General features: G+C 55.5%; 11 protein-coding genes across 11 annotated transcripts; 6 read left to right on the top strand and 5 right to left on the bottom strand.

Annotated features, from left to right (window-relative positions):
* Positions 1–10: 10 nt before the first annotated feature.
* PHYSODRAFT_506263 (hypothetical protein) lies at positions 11–586 on the bottom strand (the record flags this gene model as incomplete). Its single annotated transcript, XM_009530218.1, has 1 exon — positions 11–586. A coding segment is annotated over one exon (576 nt), but the record flags the coding sequence as incomplete, so codon positions are not given.
* An 829-nt stretch (positions 587–1,415) lies between these two features.
* On the top strand, positions 1,416–2,521 carry PHYSODRAFT_315524 (hypothetical protein; the record flags this gene model as incomplete). The annotated part of the gene is made up of 2 exons (XM_009530217.1): positions 1,416–2,348; positions 2,429–2,521. The coding sequence occupies 2 exons, from the start codon at positions 1,416–1,418 to the stop codon at positions 2,519–2,521; spliced, it is 1,026 nt and encodes a 341-aa protein (XP_009528512.1).
* A 457-nt stretch (positions 2,522–2,978) lies between these two features.
* On the top strand, positions 2,979–3,377 carry PHYSODRAFT_509302 (hypothetical protein; the record flags this gene model as incomplete). The annotated part of the gene is made up of 1 exon (XM_009530216.1): positions 2,979–3,377. One exon carries the CDS (start codon positions 2,979–2,981, stop codon positions 3,375–3,377), a length of 399 nt encoding a protein of 132 aa, XP_009528511.1.
* A 469-nt stretch (positions 3,378–3,846) lies between these two features.
* PHYSODRAFT_510033 (hypothetical protein) lies at positions 3,847–5,697 on the top strand (the record flags this gene model as incomplete). Its single annotated transcript, XM_009530215.1, has 1 exon — positions 3,847–5,697. One exon carries the CDS (start codon positions 3,847–3,849, stop codon positions 5,695–5,697), a length of 1,851 nt encoding a protein of 616 aa, XP_009528510.1.
* A 347-nt stretch (positions 5,698–6,044) lies between these two features.
* Positions 6,045–6,923, bottom strand: PHYSODRAFT_560932 (hypothetical protein; the record flags this gene model as incomplete). Its single annotated transcript, XM_009530214.1, has 1 exon — positions 6,045–6,923. Exon 1 carries the CDS (start codon positions 6,816–6,818, stop codon positions 6,045–6,047), a length of 774 nt encoding a protein of 257 aa, XP_009528509.1. The 5' UTR covers positions 6,819–6,923.
* A 4,320-nt stretch (positions 6,924–11,243) lies between these two features.
* On the top strand, positions 11,244–13,368 carry PHYSODRAFT_255207 (hypothetical protein; the record flags this gene model as incomplete). The annotated part of the gene is made up of 5 exons (XM_009530213.1): positions 11,244–11,322; positions 11,431–11,572; positions 11,656–11,749; positions 11,840–12,632; positions 12,818–13,368. 5 exons carry the CDS (start codon positions 11,244–11,246, stop codon positions 13,366–13,368), a joined length of 1,659 nt encoding a protein of 552 aa, XP_009528508.1.
* A 135-nt stretch (positions 13,369–13,503) lies between these two features.
* PHYSODRAFT_509381 (hypothetical protein) lies at positions 13,504–14,313 on the bottom strand (the record flags this gene model as incomplete). The annotated part of the gene is made up of 1 exon (XM_009530212.1): positions 13,504–14,313. One exon carries the CDS (start codon positions 14,311–14,313, stop codon positions 13,504–13,506), a length of 810 nt encoding a protein of 269 aa, XP_009528507.1.
* A 686-nt stretch (positions 14,314–14,999) lies between these two features.
* Positions 15,000–15,494, bottom strand: PHYSODRAFT_437137 (hypothetical protein; the record flags this gene model as incomplete). Its single annotated transcript, XM_009530211.1, has 2 exons — positions 15,000–15,242; positions 15,426–15,494. Coding segments are annotated over 2 exons (312 nt in total), but the record flags the coding sequence as incomplete, so codon positions are not given.
* Positions 15,495–19,332: 3,838 nt separating this feature from the next.
* PHYSODRAFT_333091 (hypothetical protein) lies at positions 19,333–20,114 on the top strand (the record flags this gene model as incomplete). The annotated part of the gene is made up of 3 exons (XM_009530210.1): positions 19,333–19,341; positions 19,439–19,602; positions 19,664–20,114. 3 exons carry the CDS (start codon positions 19,333–19,335, stop codon positions 20,112–20,114), a joined length of 624 nt encoding a protein of 207 aa, XP_009528505.1.
* A 261-nt stretch (positions 20,115–20,375) lies between these two features.
* Positions 20,376–21,734, bottom strand: PHYSODRAFT_333090 (hypothetical protein; the record flags this gene model as incomplete). Its single annotated transcript, XM_009530209.1, has 4 exons — positions 20,376–20,788; positions 21,179–21,291; positions 21,370–21,539; positions 21,618–21,734. The coding sequence occupies 4 exons, from the start codon at positions 21,732–21,734 to the stop codon at positions 20,376–20,378; spliced, it is 813 nt and encodes a 270-aa protein (XP_009528504.1).
* Positions 21,735–21,952: 218 nt separating this feature from the next.
* Positions 21,953–22,456, top strand: PHYSODRAFT_301607 (hypothetical protein; the record flags this gene model as incomplete). Its single annotated transcript, XM_009530208.1, has 1 exon — positions 21,953–22,456. One exon carries the CDS (start codon positions 21,953–21,955, stop codon positions 22,454–22,456), a length of 504 nt encoding a protein of 167 aa, XP_009528503.1.
* Between the last annotated feature and the right edge of the window lie 610 nt (positions 22,457–23,066).

Below are 23,066 nucleotides of genomic sequence, written 5' to 3'. Positions count from 1 at the left end.
TGCTGTCCAGTCCGCGAACCGAGTAGTGCTTGAGCTTCTTGGACAGGTTTAAATAAATGATAGGGAACACCTTTTGCTTCTTCGACTTGGGGGTTGACGACGGCACGCGGCCGTCCGCTGGACTAGACGGCGAAGATGCAGACTCATCATCGCCCCTCTTGCTCACATTACGCGTAGTCGAGAGCGTAAGGAACGACGGCTTCTTCATGCGCGCCTCGTTCCACAAGGCTTTGGTCAGTCGCTCGAGCTCGGCAATGCGGCTCTCCGCCTCTTCACAGTCCCAGAGCGGCTTCTTGCGCAGCTTAAACTTCTTCTGCCCGTAGTTCTTGGGCACAGGCTTGCCGTCAATGGTCCCAGCACACAACTTTTTGGACACCCTCATGGGGTCGCACTGCAACTGCACGGCCAAGTAGCCACGCAGTCGGATACCTGTGTAGATGGGGAGATACCCGTCCTCAAAGGCCTCTATCAGGAGCCTGGCGAGTCGCTCCTCCGTGTTGGTCCATTGACCTTTCCGCAGGAAGTCGCTGCTGCCCTTGCGCTTGGTGGGCGTGGGTGCCAAGAAGGACGTGAGCTCGTCGTCCATGTCCAGCCGCTTTCTCTTGCCCGTGACGCTCACAGGCGATGGCAGTGGCGACGGCATCTCCTCAGGTTGCTGTATCTGATTCTGATTCTCATGATCCAGCAACTTCGACTTGAGTGCCGAGTATGCGTCAACTTGGGGAGTTGAAGGGCTCATGGGGGCGATCACAGAAGTTGAGGGGCAAGAGGAGACGCCATCTGTCTTAACTGAGACGGCGGTGGGCGCTGGGAGAATCGTGACGGTCGAGTTCGCCTTGGGCTTCGACACTGGCACCGGCAGCGGCAGCGGCAGCAGCTGCTTGGGCTCCTGGAAGTTGCCGGTCGCCGGTGGCGCCGAGAAGTACAGCGAGCTCAGAGCTGACGGCGCGTTCATGAGGCACGGAGACGTCGCTGGGCCGCTGAGAGAGAGAGAGGGAGGGAGAGCGACGCAGGTGGAGGACGGCGGGAGCCTTTGGAGCTTTTGGCCGGAGGGGGAATGGTGAACTTCGAAGGGCAAGATCAACTTCCTCTAGGACAAAACACTCTCCACAGTTGTTTACCTCTGTAATGTAGTTCATGTAGTGGAATGATGGTATCTAATACCTTTAAATAAGCAGCATTGTACCGCAATGACTGCTTCATATACTGATTTAGATCATGTTCACTATACAAAATCTTGTTTCGTTGATGATGGCCAACCGCAAGTCACCTCTGGAGTACAATCCACGCCGTGCCCTAAGTAAGTAACCTAAGTAAGTAACCGAGTACCAGCCCTCCATTCAAACTGTACCATTCGAGCACATACAAAGCGCCATATAAACAATTCCGGCACGAAGTCAAAGCACCCCTAAGTCATGACGGACAAGGTGGTCGGCGCCACGGGCTCCCCCACCTCGGCATCTTCCTTCTCCGCCCCCGCCATGCACGATTCGTCTGCGCAAGTGGTCGCCGAAGCTGCTGACGCAGCGGTGGCTGCAGCCGCGGCCTCCATCCAACAGCAGACGCCCAAGGCCGCGGCCGGCGCCGGGTCCCGCAAGCGCGTCTTCACCTTCCAGAAGCGCTGGCTGCACTCGCTGCCGATCGTCGAGCGGTCGCTGCCCGAGACGGAGATGGACGGCCGAGTGATCAAGGCCGTTCGCACGGCTGGAGGGGCCACGGCGGCCGCTGCCGTCGCCGCTGCAGCTGCCGCGGGCGCCGACAAGCAGAAGGAGGTGATCGTCTGCATGCTGTGCGACGACCCGTCGTCCAAGCGCGAGCTGACCAAGGTCTGGAGCCGCCTCAACTGCCGCCGCGGCCGCATCGAGAACCACCTGATGAGCAAACACCCGGAGTTCATGCGGCTGCTCAAGTACAAACGCGAGGCCGAAGGAGACCTGGCGGTGCAGATCTTCCTGCAGAACCTGCGCGAGGGCCGCTGCAATGCGCGCACGGAGATCAACAACGGACTGTATAACCAGCTGCAGAATGTGGGCGCTCCTGTCCGTCCGACTGCAGCGGACCATACCGAGCTCCAGAAACGCGCTCTGGGCGACTATATGAACGTGCGGGAGGACCTGGAGGGCAGCCGCAAGCGCGCAAAGCTTGCGACTACCCCTCCCGCGGGTGAAAAGGATGCAGCTGCAATGGCGGCGTCGGCGTATTCGGCCGGTGGGATGATCATGTTGCGTGCGAATGGAGCGGTTCCTCACGATGGAGCGGCTGTTGGTGTGGACGGCTTGGCTTCACACATGCTGTATCAAGACGCCGCGATGTCTGCACAATGGCAGACAGTCTTTTACAACAAGCTGGTACGTTTTAGACAGAAGCTACCGTCCTGCTCAAAACGATATGCTGACACGCTTGCTGTGATGTGCTGTAATCGTGATAGGTGGTGGTCACCGGAGGCGACAACAAGTCTGTGGCGTCTCTAGCGACGCAATTGTGGGTTTTGGGGGCGAGCGTACTGCTCACCTTTACGTAAGTGCTGCTTCATGCTGGTGTTGATATGCAAGAGGTGTCTTTGCTCACTTTGGCGCTGAATCGTGCAGGAATATGACGGCGCTGGACGATTTCAATACCAAGCATATCGCTCGCTTCCCCTCCGAGGGCGAAGACACAACTCGTGGTGTGATGTTGCCCGTGCTGGGGTCGTTCCGGACACAAAAGGATGTTGCTGAGTGGTGCAGCTCTATCGCTTCCAAATACCAGCGCGTCGATTTCCTGATTAACTTCGCCGGTACCGAGGTGGTGAAGACGCTTGCTGAGACTCAGGAGCAGCCCGAAGACGCTGCTGAAGATGCTACGAAAAGCGAGCCCATCGCCTCGAGCGCGTACGTCCCGTGTATCTTTTTCCAGGTTTTATCATTCGCACCAATGATGCTGATGTGTATGCTATTGGTGTGCGTTGTAGAGCCCTTGTTGAAGCTCTCACCGAGTCCATGTCCACGAGCTGCTTTCCGGACGGTGGTGAGGACGGCTGGCTGGCCCCCAGCAGCGGGACCATTGTGAATATTGCGTCTGCTAAAGATGACGCCGCCATTGAGCCGTTGGTAAAGTCCCTCGCTACAAAGCTTCAGCCGCGCAACGTGCAGGTAAACTGCGTTTTGCTGCCGCCGCGGCAACCTGGGGACGAAGCAAACGTCGAGATCCACGACGACTCCGCTGTGCTGTCGCACTCGATCCTGTTCTTGCTGTCGCCGGCGAGTCGGCTTCTGTCCGGCAGCGTGCTGCGTCTCCAGAAGGACAAGTCACCCTCGCCGGCAGATAGGAGGGCGGAGGTGCCACCGCCTGCGGGTGAGGCCGCAGCTGCCGATGTTATCGACAGCCATTCAATTTAAGCGTGTAGTGAGCCTTTTACCCCATCCATCAACTACCTTGAGGACTTCCACACGCCAGCTCGCACCGTCCGCTTGATGTGTGTGTGTCGCCTCCAAGTTGGAGTTCAATCAACTCGCATCATCATGCAAACGTGTCAAGAGCACCGCTGACGACAGTGCTTGCGTGACGTCGCCGTTAAACTGGAGCGTACCATCTTTTCGGTACCTCAGCTTGCGTACCGTTTGTGTGGCCGTGAGACATGGCTTCGCTTGGGAGCTTCTCGGTGGTATGAAACGGCCGCCACCTAGTCAGCGGGACGATCGCTACGAATAGCGCGACTGCGGCTCGCGCTACGTCTGCTCCTGCTTCGCGCAGGCCCTCGCTGTAGATCTGCTGCGCACCACCTCGTTCGCCTCACTCACGCGCATTCGTACATGCTTTTCTCGCCGTCGTCCGACCTCTAGAAGTCGTGATATCCCCGAATCAAGCATGAAGGCGATACCCTCCGCCTTGCGTCGCTCAACGCCCCTCGTCCGCGCGCGTCCCGACTCCTCCAGCAACCAACGCCGCTGCTTCTTGGTCGCACCGGACCAGCACCCGCCTCAGCAACAGGCAGACGCAGCGGTGACGCCTGGTGCCTCGGCGTTCGTGAACCACAGCAGCCAAGTCTCCTCGTCCCGAAAGCCGCTGGGGATCCACTACGGCTGCATCCGTAAGAGCTGGAGAGGATACATGGACAAGCTAGCGTCGTACCCGAAGCTTCAGCACGTGGCGCTTGAGGCCGCGAGCTTCTTTACGAAGCCGGAAGAGCTCGAGTTCAATCTGCCAAGGAACTTCCTCGAGAAGTACAAGCTTGGAGATAAACTCGGTGAGGGGGCCTTTGGAGAAGTATATTGCGCGTTACCGATGCAGCAGGAGACCTCGCGTGGTAGTGAACTGCAGTTGGATTTGGCGGTGAAGATCGTGTCCAAGTCTCGAGTGGTGAGCCGCAAGGACTATGCGGCGCTGAAACAGGAAGGGCGCACGATGGTGCTGCTGGGTGGCACGCTGAACGTTGTGCATTTCTTCGGAGCGTACGAGGATGACGAGAATGTGTACCTGGTGATGGAGCGTTGTGTGGGCGGAGACGCATCGGCAAGGTTGTCCAGAGAGAAGGAGCTGGATCTGACTGCAAACCCAAAGCAGGAAGAGCGGGCGAAAATGTACATGAGGGACATCCTGCACGTGGTCTGGCAGTGCCACTTGCTGCGTATTTTGCACAGAGACCTGAAGCTCGAGAACTTTATGTTTGCCGACACGAAAGAGGACAGTCCGCTCAAGCTGACTGATTTCGGTGGAGCTGCCTTCTTGGAGGATGGAGAATTCCTGCACGAGGTGCACGGCACGCCGCTGTACACGGCGCCGGAGGTTCTCAAGCACAAATACGCCTACCCGTCAGACCTCTGGAGTTGTGGAGTGATTTTGTATCGTCTGCTAAGTGGACGCTTCCCCTTCGAGTCCGGAGCGTTGCTTGACGAGCGTATTTTACACGAAGAAATCGACCTCGAAAGTCCGCCGTGGACCGGTATCTCCGACGAAGCCAAGGACCTGGTTCGGCAACTTCTCGAGCGCGACGTCTCTAAACGCCTTACAGCCGAGCAGGCTCTCAAACATCCGTGGCTTCGACCCAGCGCCCCTCTCTCCCCTGGAGCGCTGACGACGGCTTCTGCTGCTGCCAAGGAAGCCACCAAGGGCATTGCAGGGCCAGTGCTGAACGGGACACTAGTCCAGAGGCTGCAGCTTTACAGATCACTCAACAGTCTGCAGCACGCTGTACTGAACGAGGTGACTCGGCTGCTGCCACTGGCAACAAAGCAGGACGTGGTGGTGCTGTTCAGCGAGGTGTCTCGTGATGGCAGCGAAAGCGTCGGACTCGAGGAATTCGCAGCGTATGTGACTAGCGGAGGCTACCGTCTGACTCGAGGCGAAGCCATCGGCTTCTTGCGCAACCTGGACCTGGATGGCGACGGCTTGTTGTCTCTCGACGAGTTTTGCGCCGCCTTGTTGGACTGGCCGCAGCTTCAAACGCAGCAGCCCGACGTGTTCGCCCAGTGCGCCAACCAAGTGTTCGACATGGTGGACCAAGACAAGGACGGTCTGTTGACACTCGAGGACATTGCCGAGCTCACTCCGTTCCAGCATAGCGGGAAGCATTCGCACTCGTTCCGCAACGACTTGGACCGCTGCTTCCAGTACACCGACCGGTCAGGCCGAGGCAGCATCGACAAGGAGGACTTCAAGCACACGCTGCGCATCGCTGCCGGCGCGTACAGCAACTTCCCCAGGAGACTCAAGTTATAGGTAAGCTCTTGTTAAACAGATTGGTAGGTACCTACGCGTTAGAAACTTTCATTAGCGACACAAAAGTGTTGATTGAGCACATGGCCAATTTCAGATGTGTATTTTTCTCTTCGCGTCGACCCTGGCATCTCGGTCGGCGGTCGCATGTGCTGGAATAAATACTACATATAGAGCAGTTTCTGCGGTGTGAGGAGGGGGGGAGCAGAGCAGCAGGCCCGCGTCGAGCTTCCTAATGGCTCGCGCGCTGCTCGCTCCGCTTCGTCTTGTGCTGTTTTTCCCTTTTCTATCGGGTTGAAGTGATGTTGAAGAGCTTGGTGGCAGGTGGTTGAAGAAGAACAAGTGGATGTCTACACGACGATGCTCTTGCCGGCCGCGATGTGCAGGCCGGCCTGCCGCACCGGACGGTTCAGCAGCTGGTTGACGCGATCCAGCGCCACCTGCAGCGTGGAGACTTTGCGCTTCTTGGACTTGTTGCTCTCGCTGGGCGTGCTGTAGAAGGCGGGGGCGGACACGGTGGACACCTCGCTGCTGTCGCTGTCCTCGCCGCTGTCGTCGCGCTTGAGGCTGTTCATGTCCACGCTCACGCTGCGTCGCAGGCTGGCGGTGGAGAGCGTCGTGGAGGCCAGCGACCGCCGGTCCTTCCTGTCGGCCTCCACGTCGTCCACGCTGGCAATGACCACGTCGTCTGCGTTCACGAACACGAGGCTCACGGGCTTGGGGGCCATGAGCATGACCTTCTTGACGTCCTGCAGCGTGAGGCGGTTCACGGGGAAGCCGCCCACGAGCTTGAGCTCGCTGCCGACCTTGAGCGTCGTGGCCACCTGTGTCTCGCGCGTCACGGTGCTCACGAGGATGGCGCCCGTGCGCTTGCGCTTGAGCGTGAAGCCGGGCGCCGAGCGGCCGCCCCACATGATCTCGACGGTGCGCGGCGCCGAGGCCAGCGGCAAACCCGCGTCACTGGAGCAGCTGGAGGACGACGACGACGATGATGAGCACGTCGACTCGGCGCTGTGCAGCGTGCGGCGGCTGCGGCGGCTCTTGCTGCCTTTGGTCCTGCTGGAGCTGCTGCGCTCGGGCGAGGCCAGCTCGTCCATGGAGTGCTGCGGTCGCTTGAGACTCATGGCTGGCTGTACTGTAGTTGTGTGGATGGATGGATGGATGGATGGCTAACGCCTGTATGCTGTGCTGTGGTGCTGTTGGCAATGGCGTCGGCACGGATGGACGACGCGGCAGCCAAGGCGAAAAGGATAATGGCGCAGAGCCCGCGTCGGCGAGGGAAGCTGCTGGTGGCGACCGCGTCGTGCGGTCGACTGCTTTTCCCAAGCTCGGCGGCCTGGCTCTTCCATGCTAGTCAGACACGCGCAAAACAAAGCCAGGATGCGCACTGCGAGACTTGATGCTCTGCGAGGTCAAGTAGACGAATACAGGTGGGATTGACGGTGGGAAAGAGAGAGGCGACCTGCGATACTGAAACCCGAGCCCTTCGAAAGCGATTAGAATGAGGCGGGAAAGCGGTGCTCGAAGCTCGAAACGGCGTTTCGCCCGATTCACACCCGTGCCATGAAGGAGGTCAACCAAATTTGATGGACTTCGCCGCACGCAAGGCAACCTCATCGTGACCATGGCTTGCAAGCGGGTGGTGGAGATGGCCATGGCATTTTTGCGGTGGCGGATTCTCTCCGCTCGCTCGCTGTCCGTCGTCTTGTAGATGTTAGTTCTCGCCGATTTGCGATCTTCAATCGGCGGTGTATTGCACTTGCGATACAGGCTGGTGGTGAGCCCGGCTGGCGCGCGGGGCGAGAAAGATGTGTCGTCGCCGGCCGTTGGCGAGCGAGCGCGACAAGCAGGCGTGTTACAGCTCGCTCAGGGACGCGGGAGACAACTTCAAGCCGCTAGCTAAGGCTGTCGGTTTGCGGGCAGCTACAGTATCTATCTAGCGTCAATAGCAAGCGGGCAGAGGCGTTAGCAGAAATACGCGTGTGTATCTCCGATTTGCTCGGCGCTCTTCGATCAGCGTCATCCATCCGCCCAAGGGTTTCTGCCCGTTTCGAACGGCTCGTGACTCGTGCGGTCCGTTGGTGCGTTCGGGGCTTCTTTCTCGGTGCACGAACGCCGCTCTCTCTTGTTGCAGCTGTAGCGGTGCCCATGAGTCGGCGAAGGCACCTTGGCCTTGGGGCGTTCGGCGGGGCGAGTGTCAGTGTTGAAGTACCTTGGGCCCCGCCGAAGCTCGCGATATGCTGGGAGAACGGTGTATGTCGGCGGAGGATCTCGAGATTTTCTTTATATTTTCGACGCTGGCTGTACATACGCTGCAGTACTTGTAGCTACTCATTCGTCTGTCTTCGCGGATGACTCGCGAGTTTCAGAACTCGCGTTTTCGACTTGAAAGATCTGGCAGAACGTGGCACTGGCATTGTCGAAGCGAGCGAACCCAGGTCCGGGGACGCCAGGCGTGGCCACTTGCTTGCCGGGGAGGTGCATGCATGCGTGGACACTTTCTTGTCGAGCACACTTGGCCGATCGGCTCCTCCCCGTGTGACGGCAGCCATGAGACGACTGCCGCCAGCTGAGCCCGCGCCGCGGCGGAAGTGGATTTTTAACATGAAACATCGGGCGGCTGCAATGTGTATACGAAAACAAGATCTATGGCGGGGTAACTCAGCGTACACAAAACAACGAGGAGCAAAAGGCATGTCTGCAATGCATGTTTATCGTACTCGGCAAAATATGTGTAAAGTGCTAGCGGTGAGATGCCTCTCGTCGCGAGCAGGCACCGCCGTTGCAGACGAATTTTGTGCCTCTGCCGCCCGAACGATAGACCGTTCTCGAAGCGAGCCACTTCAAGGTCGGTGGTGCCGGCCAGCATCCCACGACGAGAGCCAATATTTGTGGCGCTCCATGGCAGCGCCTGCGGCTCGCGCCACTCGGTTTCAAAGCGAGCAGCTACCGAGTGTGGGCGCTACGAGTCCTTATCTGCTGCCGCTATCAGTTGGGCTCTCTCGTCTTGCGCGGCTGGGGAGCTCCTATACTTTCAACGTTGTGGATCGCAGGCAAGGTTGGGATTGGAGTCAATAAACAGTACCGTATCGTGTTGCGACTCGCAACTTGCGAGTGTACTGTACTACGTATGAACATCGGCTCGCAGCGCATGGTCGTCACGGCTGTCGTTGGCGGCGCTCGATGCTGCTGCTGCTGTACGCGGTCGTGCCTGCGGCCACGACTATCCCCGGCTCGCTGTGTATGTCGGCGTGCGATTTCTCCGGCGTCTCACCGCGAAGACACGTTCACTCGAACTGTCTGCCGCCTTGTAGCTGGGTTGCCACCACTCAATTCGCCAGCGGTAACGCTGCTCGACGAGCAGAAATACTATCCTATTTAACATGTATGGATACAATATGGATACAATATGTACATCGCGGTGAACCGGATAATAGGCGATGCCACTGAATCTGTGGCATGGCTTACTCTGTGCCGGAGTAATACTTACTTTACGAGCAAGTGCATCGGCCCAACTGCAATGCAGTCTGCATCGGCCTAACTGCAATGCAGTCTGCATCGGCCCAACGGCATCGAGGATCCGGTGGTGGGAATACAGGCCGCGAAGTCTAGGCAAGTAAGTATTACTCCGGCACAGAGTAAGCCATGCCACAGATTCAGTGGCATCGCCTATTATCCGGTTCACCGCGATGTACATATTGTATCCATATTGTATCCATACATGTTAAATAGGATAGTATTTCTGCTCGTCGAGCAGCGTTACCGCTGGCGAATTGAGTGGTGGCAACCCAGCTACAAGGCGGCAGCCAGCTCGAGTGAACGTGTCTTCGCGGTGAGACGCCGGAGAAATCGCACGCCGACATACACAGCGAGCCGGGGATAGTCGTGGCCGCAGGCACGACCGCGTACAGCAGCAGCAGCATCGAGCGCCGCCAACGACAGCCGTGACGACCATGCGCTGCGAGCCGATGTTCATACGTAGTACAGTACACTCGCAAGTTGCGAGTCGCAACACGATACGGTACTGTTTATTGACTCCAATCCCAACCTTGCCTGCGATCCACAACGTTGAAAGTATAGGAGCTCCCCAGCCGCGCAAGACGAGAGAGCCCAACTGATAGCGGCAGCAGATAAGGACTCGTAGCGCCCACACTCGGTAGCTGCTCGCTTTGAAACCGAGTGGCGCGAGCCGCAGGCGCTGCCATGGAGCGCCACAAATATTGGCTCTCGTCGTGGGATGCTGGCCGGCACCACCGACCTTGAAGTGGCTCGCTTCGAGAACGGTCTATCGTTCGGGCGGCAGAGGCACAAAATTCGTCTGCAACGGCGGTGCCTGCTCGCGACGAGAGGCATCTCACCGCTAGCACTTTACACATATTTTGCCGAGTACGATAAACATGCATTGCAGACATGCCTTTTGCTCCTCGTTGTTTTGTGTACGCTGAGTTACCCCGCCATAGATCTTGTTTTCGTATACACATTGCAGCCGCCCGATGTTTCATGTTAAAAATCCACTTCCGCCGCGGCGCGGGCTCAGCTGGCGGCAGTCGTCTCATGGCTGCCGTCACACGGGGAGGAGCCGATCGGCCAAGTGTGCTCGACAAGAAAGTGTCCACGCATGCATGCACCTCCCCGGCAAGCAAGTGGCCACGCCTGGCGTCCCCGGACCTGGGTTCGCTCGCTTCGACAATGCCAGTGCCACGTTCTGCCAGATCTTTCAAGTCGAAAACGCGAGTTCTGAAACTCGCGAGTCATCCGCGAAGACAGACGAATGAGTAGCTACAAGTACTGCAGCGTATGTACAGCCAGCGTCGAAAATATAAAGAAAATCTCGAGATCCTCCGCCGACATACACCGTTCTCCCAGCATATTGCGAGCTTCGGCGGGGCCCAAGGTACTTCAACACTGACACTCGCCCCGCCGAACGCCCCAAGGCCAAGGTGCCTTCGCCGACTCATGGGCACCGCTACAGCTGCAACAAGAGAGAGCGGCGTTCGTGCACCGAGAAAGAAGCCCCGAACGCACCAACGGACCGCACGAGTCACGAGCCGTTCGAAACGGGCAGAAACCCTTGGGCGGATGGATGACGCTGATCGAAGAGCGCCGAGCAAATCGGAGATACACACGCGTATTTCTGCTAACGCCTCTGCCCGCTTGCTATTGACGCTAGATAGATACTGTAGCTGCCCGCAAACCGACAGCCTTAGCTAGCGGCTTGAAGTTGTCTCCCGCGTCCCCGAGCGAGCTGTAACACGCCTGCTTGTCGCCGAAGCAGCCATGCATCCAGATATTTTCCGGTGCTGAGCTGAAGTGGGTTCGCACTTACTGTAGGGCTCACTATTCAATGTAGCACACACCAACTTCTCTACCTCTCTACCTCGTCTCACCGGTACCACAACCGGTAATTCCGTTGGTGTGGCGCACACTACATACCGGCCTGACCCGTTTTTCTTTGCGCCACACTCGAAGCCGATTAGCGCCGACCGACCCGCACGTAACGAGTCCGAGTGCCCGCCCCCAGCGCACGCTCGCCCCGTCCCCCCTCGACCATGAGCGACATCCCCGTGCAGCTAGGCCACTACCGCCTGGGCAAGACGCTCGGCATCGGCTCCTTCGGCAAGGTCAAGCGTACGTTTAGAGACGTTTAGAGACTCGCGTTCAGCCACTTGTTGCCACCCCGTTTAGGTGAATTTGTTGCCGACGGACCTATCTGCGTCTTTGTATGTGTCTAACCAGTGGCCGAGCACGACATCACGGGCCACAAGGTGGCCATCAAGATCCTCAACCGCAACAAGATCCGCAGCCTCGACATGAGCGAGAAGGTGCGGCGCGAGATCACGCTGCTGCGCAAGATGCGCCACCCTCACATCATCCGACTGTACATGCACACCACATTTGCATCAAATTATTAGGGGGATCCAGGAAAATAACGGTATTTTATGGTGTATATTTTTTTTCTAGGTACGAGGTGATTGACACGCCCACGGACATCTTTATGGTGCTCGAGTACATTGCCGGCGGAGAACTTTTCGACTACATTGTGTCGAAAGGACGGGTGGGTGTGGATTTTTGTTGTTGTTGAGGTTTTGTCGTGGTTGTGAGGTGTTAACCATTATTTTTTTGTTTTATGTTTATTGTTATTTAGTTGGCGCCGGAGGAGGCAAGACACTTTTTCCACCAGATTATCTCGGGCGTGGAGTACTGCCATTTCCACCGCATCGTGCATCGAGACCTCAAGCCGGAGAACTTGCTGCTGGACGCGGACAATAACATCAAGATCGCAGACTTCGGGCTGTCCAACAGCATGGAGGACGGAGACTTTTTGCGCACGTCGTGCGGCTCCCCGAACTACGCAGCTCCTGAGGTGATCTCCGGCAGTTTATATGCTGGTCCTGAAGTGGACGTGTGGTCCTGTGGCGTCATTTTGTACGCGCTGCTGTGCGGCAGCCTGCCGTTTGACGACGAGAGCATCCCCAACCTGTTCAAGAAGATCCGCGGCGGTATGTACTCGCTGCCCAGCCACCTTTCCGAGATGGCGCGCGACCTCATCCCGCGCATGCTCGTGGTGGACCCCATGAAGCGCATCACGATCCCGGAGATCAGGCAACACCCATGGTTCCAGATTGATTTGCCCCCGTACCTGCAGCACCCGCCGGAGATCGTGGAACACAAAACCTTCAAGATTGACGAGGAGTGCCTGTCCCAGTGTTTGGCTCTGAATTACGCCGCAAATATCGGCCACGACCAGCTAGTAGCATTGCTCAAGAGGCGAGAAAACCACCCGCTCCGCGTGGCGTACGAACTTATTCTTGATCACAAGAACGCCAAGATCCGTATTGATGGTACGTCCATTGCTTCTCGTGGATCTCATCCAGCTGAATTTTGCCTGATAGAGCCATTTATTTTCTGCTCTCTTAATCTAACGTTGTTAATTTGCTGTGTCTAGAACTGCGTGATGTGCGAACGGTGAATAACAAACCCAAGACGTTCTCGACTCCCGAACCTAGCACTTTGCTGCTCCCTGGACGAGGACCCCTTCCTATGGCGGCATCTCCCTTGGTCACGCCCTCGTCAGCGCTGCCTGACCCTCGGAATTTTGGTGGACGAGGAATTAATATCCCAGGTCAAGCACCACGGATGTCCGCGGCCGGAGGAAATGGCATGCCTGGATTTGATGACGGGCACGGCGCAGCCCCCACTCCCAAGCGGCGACGATGGTACCTGGGCATTCAGTCGAAGAAGGAGCCGGCTCACGTGATGTCGGAAGTATACAAGGCGCTGTTCGTGCTCCACTTTGAATGGAAGGTCGTGGCGCCGTACCGCGTAAAGTGCCGGTGGCAGTCGCCTGTAGGAGACCCCAACAACCAGAACGGGGGCGCCGTGCTGAGCCCGGACGAGCTCAAGTTGCAGCAGCAGATGCAGCGCATCAAGATCGGCCTCCAGCTGTACAAGGTGCAGCAGCACATTTACTTGCTGGACTTCCAGCGTCTGGACGGCAACGCCTTCACGTACATGAACCTCTGCGCTCGCATCATCACAGAGCTCAAGACCCTCTCCGGCATCCGACCGCTGGCCAGTGGCCACGACCCGCGCTTCGGAGGCGACGGCGGAGGCAATATGAACTCGGTGCACCTGCACCAACACAACCCCATGGGTGCCCAGGGAGCTCAGTAAATGGGACCACTGCGAGCTAGGACTACGCTGTCACCTTTTGGAGCATGTTTTGTAGGCTGATTTGACTCGGAGAAGTCGAGAGCGGAACACATTAAACAAAGCAAGTAAAAGACTTTATATCGATTGGAAAACAATTTACGCTTCACACTCCGAAAGCACCCGGGGCTCGATGTTGACTGCAAGCTGGTCACGTCGCGCACACTTGGCCTGGCGAAATAGGCAGTCGTTGCCATAGAGCTGGCCATTGGACGCGCACACTGGGTCGTACTCGTCTGTGCAGGTCGCTGGACAGAGAGGCACCACATTCGAGTCTTCACAGGACCCAGTTCGGATCATCGACAGCGTTGCCTGGTTGCATTTCTTCTCGCGGTTGAAGTAGCACAGGTTACGCATTGTGCCTGCGCTCGTACACACAGGACCCAGCACGTCCGCGCAAGTGATTGCAGCCAAACAAGTTGCAGCATCATCAGCTGAGCTGGACGGTGGAGGATTGTACTTGGCGTTTAGAGCCTTTTCACGCTCGCAGATCCCTCGAGACGCCACCACCAAGTCGGGATTTCCAGTGGTGCATCGCGCCTTCTTGAGAAAGCACGAGTTGGCGTACGAGGCGCCGTCGGAGCCGCACACTGGAGAGCTTATGAGCTGACAACGCAGCTCGCAAGACGAGGCTGCGGTCGAGTTGGTCACCATTGACGTGACTCGAGGCTCGCACACTGCTTCAGGCAAACACGGCTCGGTCGTACACGGCACCACGCCTCTCAACGTGCACATTTCGGTGTCGTCGTTGCACCGACCGGGGGCGCACACTTCAGCGCAGAACTCCGAGTCCTTGTACACGAAGCACTGCTCGAACTCGCCACACGTTCGCATGCAGCTCGACGTCAGAGTTTCGGCGTCTGCACAGCACACCAGGATGCACACCAACACCAGAAGACAGCCCTTCATGGCAACACACAAGATCCTTTGGCGACCGCGAAGCGACGTTATCCAGCTCGAAAAAGAGACGGTTGCCATCCACGTGCTTATTCTGTGCTGGTGCTCTTGAATACCCGCTTCGAGCCAGCAATGCGCGACAGCACATCGTTTGACGCGCATAGTTGCTGGAGCATTTCGAGCTGCTGACGCTGCATTTCTTCCAGCCGATTGTTGGATTGCACGTTCTCAGCTTTTTCAGCTTGGCGTCGCTCAGGCAAGACTGAAACCCCACTAGCACTATCACTGTGACTCGTAGCAGCTACAGCTCTGGGACTTCGAGTTGAGGGTGCGTCTTCCGTCTTCTGCTTCTTCGACGACGCTGCTGAGTCTTCAACTCCACTCACAGCAGCCTCAGAACGCTTCTGCGACTCTTGCTTCTCTTCTCCTCCAGACATTATTCTCTGTTGTCCACCCATCGATTGTGCGCTACCTAGCAGCTCGCCGTCTGCACCACTTGAAAACTCCTTTTCACTTTCTGTACTTGACTGCGAGTTGTTTTCTCCCTCCTGGCGCACTTTAGTAGGAGCGCGACCCGACAGCACGGGGTGCCTCTCCTTGAATCTGCGCAGCCATCCTTCCTTCAGTCGATCCTCGGTCGTCTCTCCAGTCAGCGCTCGATACTGTTCATTAGCTCTCGCGAGGATGTCCTTCTTGGTCACGCGCGTTCCTCGACATTGCATGTCCAGAATCCATGCCACCAACTCCTGCTCTGGTTGGCCCTCCAGCAGCGGGCGTGGTCCTCGTCTCCGATCCACTTCGCCCCGTTGCACCCGCAACACTCGACGTCGAATAGTCCGTTGATGCAACAGCGGGAAGCGCTGCGTCACCTCGCTCATGGATTTCCCAGCCAAGTACATCTCCACAGCCGCCTCCATATGATTGCGGTTGTACTTCCTCGTCTTGGTCGGCTCAGCAGCTTCTTCAGCCTCTGTGTCTTCCTCTTTACCCTCCAATTGCTCCGAAGGCTCAGAAACCTTTAAGCTCTCAGCTTCTTGGCCTTCCACTGCTGCATCCATTAGCGTTCCACCACTTAACGTGAAATTTACAGTTGCATCATTTGAGTCGGTACTTTTCGTCTTGACTATTGCAGCAGCTCCGGAGCGTAAATTCAGCTCCGGGTGCCTCGCCACGAAGCGGTTGCACCACCCCATGCCAACCGATTGGCTGGGCTTCGTCTCTTCTCCTTCTTGGGTCTCATCCAGTCGTGATATTTCTCGAGCCTGGCTGATGACGTCGTCACGTGAGACTCGTCGACCTGAGCTCTGCTGCGCCAGGACCCACTGCGCCAGCTGCTTCTCCTGCTCCATTGAGAGCAGCGGCTTGGGCCCGCGCCGGCGTGCGGGGCTCTCGGGCATTGGTCTCAGTTCGGGATTTGAAACAAAATGGACATTTTATTGGTTATGACATTTTATTGGTTAACCCTTCTAGCCCCAGACCTTATTCTGTATCCTACAGAATAAACATTAGACTTGATTAAAGTATACTTCAAAACCTGTCAAAGATTTGCTGTTGGAAGCCCTTTCGCATCTTGCGGTGAAGCGCAGGGTACATTGTCCACAGAACAGCAACGAAAGTGAACAAAACATGCTCAATGTATCCACCATATACCGAAATGGCGAGCTTCTATTGGTCGTGGCGAGCGTAGAGCACGCTCAAAACCTGCTACATGGTAATACCTTGCAAGGCTGCTAACGCAGCATACTTCGGCTCCAGCCACCCATCTTCGGCACGTCGCGATAAACGCGGAGGAAGAAATCGCCCTGTTCCTAACTGACGTAGTGAGGAGGAACTGGGCGAATTCTTCCTTGTGCTTGACATTAGCGCATCATTAGATTTCTTTAGCCCACCTAACAAGCTTGTTACGATTGTCTCTCTAACAACACCAGGGAGCTTGCATGCTCAATAGCCCGTAATGACACGCACGACACACGGTTCCTCTTGTACGAAACAGGACAATATATGATATTCATGCCAACGTCTACTGCTTCCTTTACATGCGCACGCTCTTCAATGTTCGCGCCAGCCGTGGGTCATCTTCGCCATTTTGGCAGCCTCCGCTTTGCTCTGTAGCCTCCGGCACTGCCGCTCCATTCCTGCCGCTTTCATCGGTAGCCTCCGTCGTAGCCTCTGTCCCTTCTTCTGTAATCTCCGGTGTAACCTCATCACGCGGAGAGCTTCTTCTGTAGCATCCGTCGTAGCATCTACCGCTTCTTCTGTAGTCTCCGGTGTAGCCACACCATGAGGAGCGCTTCTTCTGTAGCCTCTTGGGTAGCCACTGCATCAGCTACAATATAGCGGTAGACCCGGCCGTAGCCGGCTTCGTAGGAACCGATGAGGTTGTGCGCTGACTCCGCAATCGATCTGCCAATCGGGCCACACGCGAGAGCTCATAGCGTCGTCTGGGTCGGATCACCAGGCCTGGTAATCAACATCGCAACGTAGAATCAATATACCACTAGTACAATGTTACAGAGCAAAGTACACGCTCTCGCTTACCTGTAGATCACAATGGCGCTCATCATGATCGTCTTCGGCCATGGTCCTTGGCCACTTGGGCGCGCTCGACGGGCTCCAACAAAGCTTGCATTGCGACGTCTTGAACAGCGCAGTTTCGGAATGAAGGAAAGTACGAGTGGCTAGCACGCGGCGGTTTTAGGCTTCCACCCGAATTTTCAAACCTGTTGGTGGTTTATACTCGTCCGACTATTACCGCGGAATAAACCCCGTTTATCTTCCCATCGCTAATCTAACAGGAAGATGTGCACAATACCGGCTATACAAACATCCATATGCGAAGTTCGAAAGAGAGGACAAGTTTGCTGGATATTATGTCCTGTGACAATGCTTATTCTGTAGGATACATAATACGGGGTTAGAGGGGTTAATAAAAAACTACAGTATCGGAAAGCGAGTGTCTGAGAGGCGAAGAGGGGTACTGAAGCGTTTGCATGTCGCCTCAGTTTCATCCAACAACACAAGACGCAATGGCTCTTCCAACGCTGCGCATACATGTACCACATCCAGCTTGTCTGACAATATTAATAAAAAATGATCTATGCTAGAATCCACTGCCCCCCGGATAAATTTGCCGTTAGTCTCGGACTGGTTTTTCAAGCAGTTTACGTTAAAGCGCACGCCTGTTTCACCCTCGATCTGTTACTTAAAGTTAAGCAAAGGAGAGTCGGATGAATCCCGTCGAGACGACCCACGACATTTGCTCGTAAGCGGATCATTTCGTTCCGCTTTCCCCCGCTACAATTCTATCGTCGCTCTGCAGACGGTCATGACGACATGGCTATCATAGCACACGTCTTTTCGTGTAAAGGATCGGTGGCTTGAATACACTAGGCAATAGCATCGATTTACTAAAATTTTACTGTACAGTACGTTCTGTGCCACTGAAAAATATGAGATGTATTGCCTAAGATTTACGATAAGCGCATACGTTTTATACTATCTCGCTAGATCCGCTAGTACACTACTGTGCAATGCGGTCGATAACTAGTAGAGGCCTCACCCATATGTATATCAACTCTCATGCTACCAACGACCATTTTGTTGGGGATCTAATAAATACTAGTATGGGGAGTATTTGGTAAAATCTTTTAGTTCTACAAATATTCGTTCAGAAATGTAGAGACCATTGGTGTCGTCAGGAATACAGCGTCATGCACTACCCATGTTGCTGATAAGTACAGTAGCTCTGGCGACGTAGTATCCCCCAAGTAGGGTCAACAGTGGTGAATGCTTTTGAATTTGAATTTGTTGCGGTTTAGACGGCTAACTACACCCGATGCCGCGCACTGCTGCAGCTTCGCCTACGGATCACGGGCCTCCGCCCGCGGTAGTAGCCCAAACACACGGGTATACACCAACCAAATGCCACTAGGGCATTCGACCCAGATATACACCTACGATATGCAATTGCTAAAAAAGATATGCAACCCCTCCTTTTCGCGCTTCGTCGGTCCGGAGTCCACCACCTCTACGCGTCCCTCCAACACGTTGTTCACCTTTGTTCCCTCTTGTCCTTCTCTTCCGTCTCGCTCTTCGTCAATCCAGCGGTCACCTCTGCGCCGCGCTCGTCGGAATTCGATCCTGACGCCACGATAGCCTTACAAGATCGCGTGGCCAGCAGTCTGCACTCTTTCTGTAACGGGGTTACATGGAATAGTGACCCTGTCACTATTCCGGGATGGCTACATCGGTCACTCCCCTGGATAGTGACCCAAGTGGCCTCAGAGCCAACAGATACGTTTTGTATGACACAAACTATAGGGAACTTAGGATTTGTATGCAGGCCAAATCTGTACCAACCTATAAATACATTCAGTCTTAGATCTACCGCTTTTCAAGTCAAGTCGTCCCCTTCAGACCAAGGACACGTGAACGGCTGTTCACTTGGAGTTTGTATACTCCTGCTTCCTCTGTTAAGAAGTGCTGTGTGCTCCATCATACTTTCCGCCGTCTCGCGCTTCGTCGTCACCAATACACCCTGCTTTTCGTTTCTGTTTTGCCTACCGTCTTGATCAGCCTGTTGTGCCACGAGGTCGACACCCTTCGTCGACCCTGGCCACCTTGAAGATGCCATTGCTGTCGTCTTGCTCCTTCCTGTGATCCCGAGGGAGGATTCCTCCCAGGAAGGCCAAGGGCCGGAAATCCTTGGAGGCGTCCTCTGACACTTCTCCGCGACCGGTCAAAATTTGGAATCTGGTGAATGCTGCCTTCGACCAACACGAGGGTAGTAGTTGACTCAATGGAGTTCTCTTCCTATCCATGTAGTGAAATCTAACGTTGGGATTGAGAATCTGACAACATTCGCTGTTCCGTCGCCGACACACGTCAGATGACAACCGACGAAGAAACTTGTGGCGCACGAAGAGCGTTTGGTTGATGTAAGAGAATACCGGTACTCGGTATTATCGGAGGCGACCAGGTCAGTTATCAATTGTTTTGTCTTCGATGTGCTTCCATGTACCACGTTGTGCCATGTCGTCTGTACTGTGCTTTAACAGAGCAAAACAGCACCGAGCTGCCTACGCTGTACTTCCAGCATAAATTTTGCCGTTCGTACGTTGGGCACCCATTTATCAAGTCCAAGCCTTACATCAGTCCCAAGGATCTCCAGTGGATTTGGAACAAACGCAAGAAGGCGGAGGTGGAGCCTTACGACAACTGGATCATGGACCACATCGTAGCTAACAAGGGCACGCTCAACTACTGCGTTCGCTGGGACAGCAAGAAGACCCAGCCAACGATGTTGATCTTGACTTCGTCGCTACGACGAAGTCAAGATCAACATCGTTGGCTGGGCTGCTAGACAGGCCACTGACCTCGAGTGGTTGGACGATTCGCTCGGCAAGATCTACATCGGCGACCTTGTTGATAAGGGCTCTCCGCAGTGCCACGACAACCGCTACCGCTCGGTGGACGGCTCTCCCGGTGGCTGGTCGGTGTACAGCAGCTGCGATGGCAAGCCTTTCGACATCTCTCTGTGGGCTACGCAGAATCTGGGTGGCGGCTGGGGAATCTATAACTTCCAGCAGGTGGACCTTGACGACATGGTGGCGCACCTCGATACCGACGAGCTTACCATTGTATCGCACGATATGGGTCACGGCTTTGGGCTACCGGACTTCTATGAGGAGCCCCAGCCTCTTAACTTCAAGCTGTGCCTCATGGATGCGCTCTCAACACCCACGATCAAAGACACGGACGGCTGGATGGTTCGCCGTGTGCTCGGAAACAAGAAGCCCAACTATCACTTGTAAGCATGTGGATTGGCCCTGACTCGCGCTACGTCTAGAAACTACATGAAGAAAAGCACACAAAGACCATGTTCGTTGTTCATAACGAACACAGTCAGTAGATGTTCACCTTCAGGAGAGCGCGTTGATTTTATATTTCAACTTTTTTGTCAAAAAATATTTGTGAGGCCCCCTTTAGGAAGAACGTGCAAGGTAAACATCAATTGATCTATTAACGACAAACAAAGACCCTGACTGGTCTTTTGGACAAAGCAAACCACAAAGTTAGATGTCGTAGTTGGACTTCTTGTACTCGAGCACACGGCGCACCATCCAGCCGCCCGTGTCTCGCATAGTGTTTGAAGTGAGCGCGTCCATGAGGCACGGCTTGAAGTTGGGAGGCTTCGGCTGCTGGTAAAAGTCTGGCAGACCGTAGTTGTGTCCAATCTCGTGGGCGACGATCGTAAGCTGGTCGTCGTCAATGGTCGGCATCATGTCTTCGAGGTCCACCTGCTGGAAATTGCCGGCTCCCCAACCACCGCCCAATCCATGCGTCGGCTGGAGATAGACATCAAACGGCTTGCCATCGCAGTTACTGGAGTCCCAATAACTCGCCGCAGAATTATCGACCGATCGGTAGCAGCTTTCGGGGCACTGCGGGGTTCCGTCCTTGTCGAGATCGCCGATGTAGATCTTTTCTGATAGGCCAATAAAGTTTGTATTTTCCCTTGTGGGGACGGTCGGGCCTCATTATGTGTCACAGTGCGGGGATTTCTTAGCGCGTACCTTTACCTACACTTCTTCGTAAGCAAGTGGCTTTTCCAGGATGGATTTTGTTTCTGATAGGCCAATTATTCCTCCCCCTAACCCATCTGGGGTCTGTGGATACGGGCATTTCTCGTACCGCCGAGGTCCTTGCTGTTACTTTCTAAAGTGAAACCGTCCTTCCTATAAGCCAGCTGTTCTCTACGTTTATTTCCCCTTAGTGTCAGGGTGCCCTAACCGCCTGGGCCATGAGGGACGTTCCTCTACGGGGGTTCTATACACTTCTCGATCGGAGAAACTAATGTCCGCTGTGGGGCTCGAACCCTCGGTCCATAGCGTAAGGGCCAGAAGCTTAACCCACTCGACCGCGCCACCGGCTTTACCGATGTAGATCTTGCCGAGCGAATCGTCCAACCACTCGAGGTCAGTGGCCTTTCTAGCAGCCCAGCCAACGATGTTGATCTTGACTTCGTCGTACGACCAGCAGTCGTAGCCAATAAGCCAGCATTTCTACAGAGCATACTGGCGGGTGAGCATTGCTTCGAACTTGGCGGCTTGAGCCTTGCTGAGATTGGTCTTCTTGCTGTCCCAGCGAACGCAGTAGTTGAGCGTGCCCTTGTTAGCTACGATGTGGTCCATGATCCAGTTGTCGTAAGGCTCCACCTCCGCCTTCATGCGGTTGTCCTAAATCCACTGGAGATCCTTGGGGCTGATGTGCGTGTCTGGGTCGCCGACAACACACTCACCAGGCTTGGACTTTACCCCGAAGGGAGCGTGTGCAGCAGTGCTGTTCACGGATGGCGCGGCCTCAGTGGACGTGGCAACCATAGCGGTTGTGGGGACGGTAGCGGAGACGCTGGAAATAAGACTTGGGGCCATCGTGGATGAATGCAGAATGAAGATTTTCTTGGCGATGTAAAGACGCAAGACGCAGACACGCTGTGGTGAGGCTATGGGTATTTGATGCAGTCTACGTGATACCTCAAGGTGAGAGGGCATGGCCAAGCCGCGATACAACAACCGCACGAGCTGCTGTATTCGCCTGCGCATGAATATACTTCATTCAATACATCTGTCCAGGTCCTTAGCGGGACCCAATGGGTCACCCACACCATTTGCTGGTTGATTTTGGATGGAGCTGTAACAGGGGGCCCGGGCAGATGGACCCCATGAGGCAAACAGCAGCGGTGGTGGATACCTACGAGACGCTGGAGGTGGTGACGGACGGCGACACGAAGCCGCTGGCTAAGGAGCACGACAGCAGGTCCACGATAGGCAGTACGGGGGCGGTCCTCGAGGTCGTGACGGTGGCGGAGGGCGGATTCTGTGTGGTCCACGCGTCCAAGAGTGGCACAATAAGCAGCTCGAGCGAGCTGCAGTTGGTGACTCCTATTGAGTCGACATTGAAGGACGGAGCAGCGGGCTGCGGCAGCGAGAGGAGGCCACACACAACGGATTTTGCTGCCGAAGCAGCAGCAGGCAACAGACTCGGACGCGCACGCGGACGAGGGCAAGACGAGCGGGTCCACGGACACGTACGCGACAGAGCGCAAGCTCTACAAGGACGAGACCGAGGAGGATTTGACGGAAGCGCTGACTGAGTGACTGGCCGGAGCTGGGAACCCTGCGTGGAACACGAGACGGGATCGTAGGTTAGTGCTGACTAGAGGTTGACAGTAACTTGCGTGGTAGAAGAGGTTTGCATACCCCCCTAATAAATTCGGTCGAACGCACTGTGGCGGACGATCGGGTGCAGCGGTTGAGTATCGCTGTCGACCAGAGGGTGTTAGAGTTGCAGCGACTCGAAGTAGGACCGACGCAGCGTAGCTATATGACTTGCTCAACAAGCCGAGCAAGATAAGTGGCCTGTTTCAGAACAGTCGATTTGACTGGGCACAGAGTGTCAGAACTGCTGCAGCCTTGCCGACAAAAACTAACCGGTACTATACGAAATTTCTTCTCTATACCCAATAGAAAAATAATATTGATATCGTTTAAAGTAAAGAAGTTATAACGTTTTGTTATGTGGGAGATGAATTCGACCGCTACACTGTAGCAATCACGAAAGTCGCCAATTTGATCTTGGTATTCTGGAAGTAACTAGCTTAACTATCTAATTGGCGCGATGCTGTGGGCTACGGGCCGTCGCGAATGATCGATTCGTAGCCAACTTCTCACAACACGGGTAACTCTCTCAACCATGCCCCAAGG

The sequence above is a fragment of the Phytophthora sojae genome (genome assembly GCF_000149755.1).
Source record: "Phytophthora sojae unplaced genomic scaffold PHYSOscaffold_5, whole genome shotgun sequence".
Taxonomy (NCBI): Eukaryota; Oomycota; class Peronosporomycetes; order Peronosporales; family Peronosporaceae; genus Phytophthora; species Phytophthora sojae.
The sequence above is the reverse complement of the archived record's forward strand: the minus strand, read 5'-3'. Positions and strand labels throughout refer to the sequence as shown.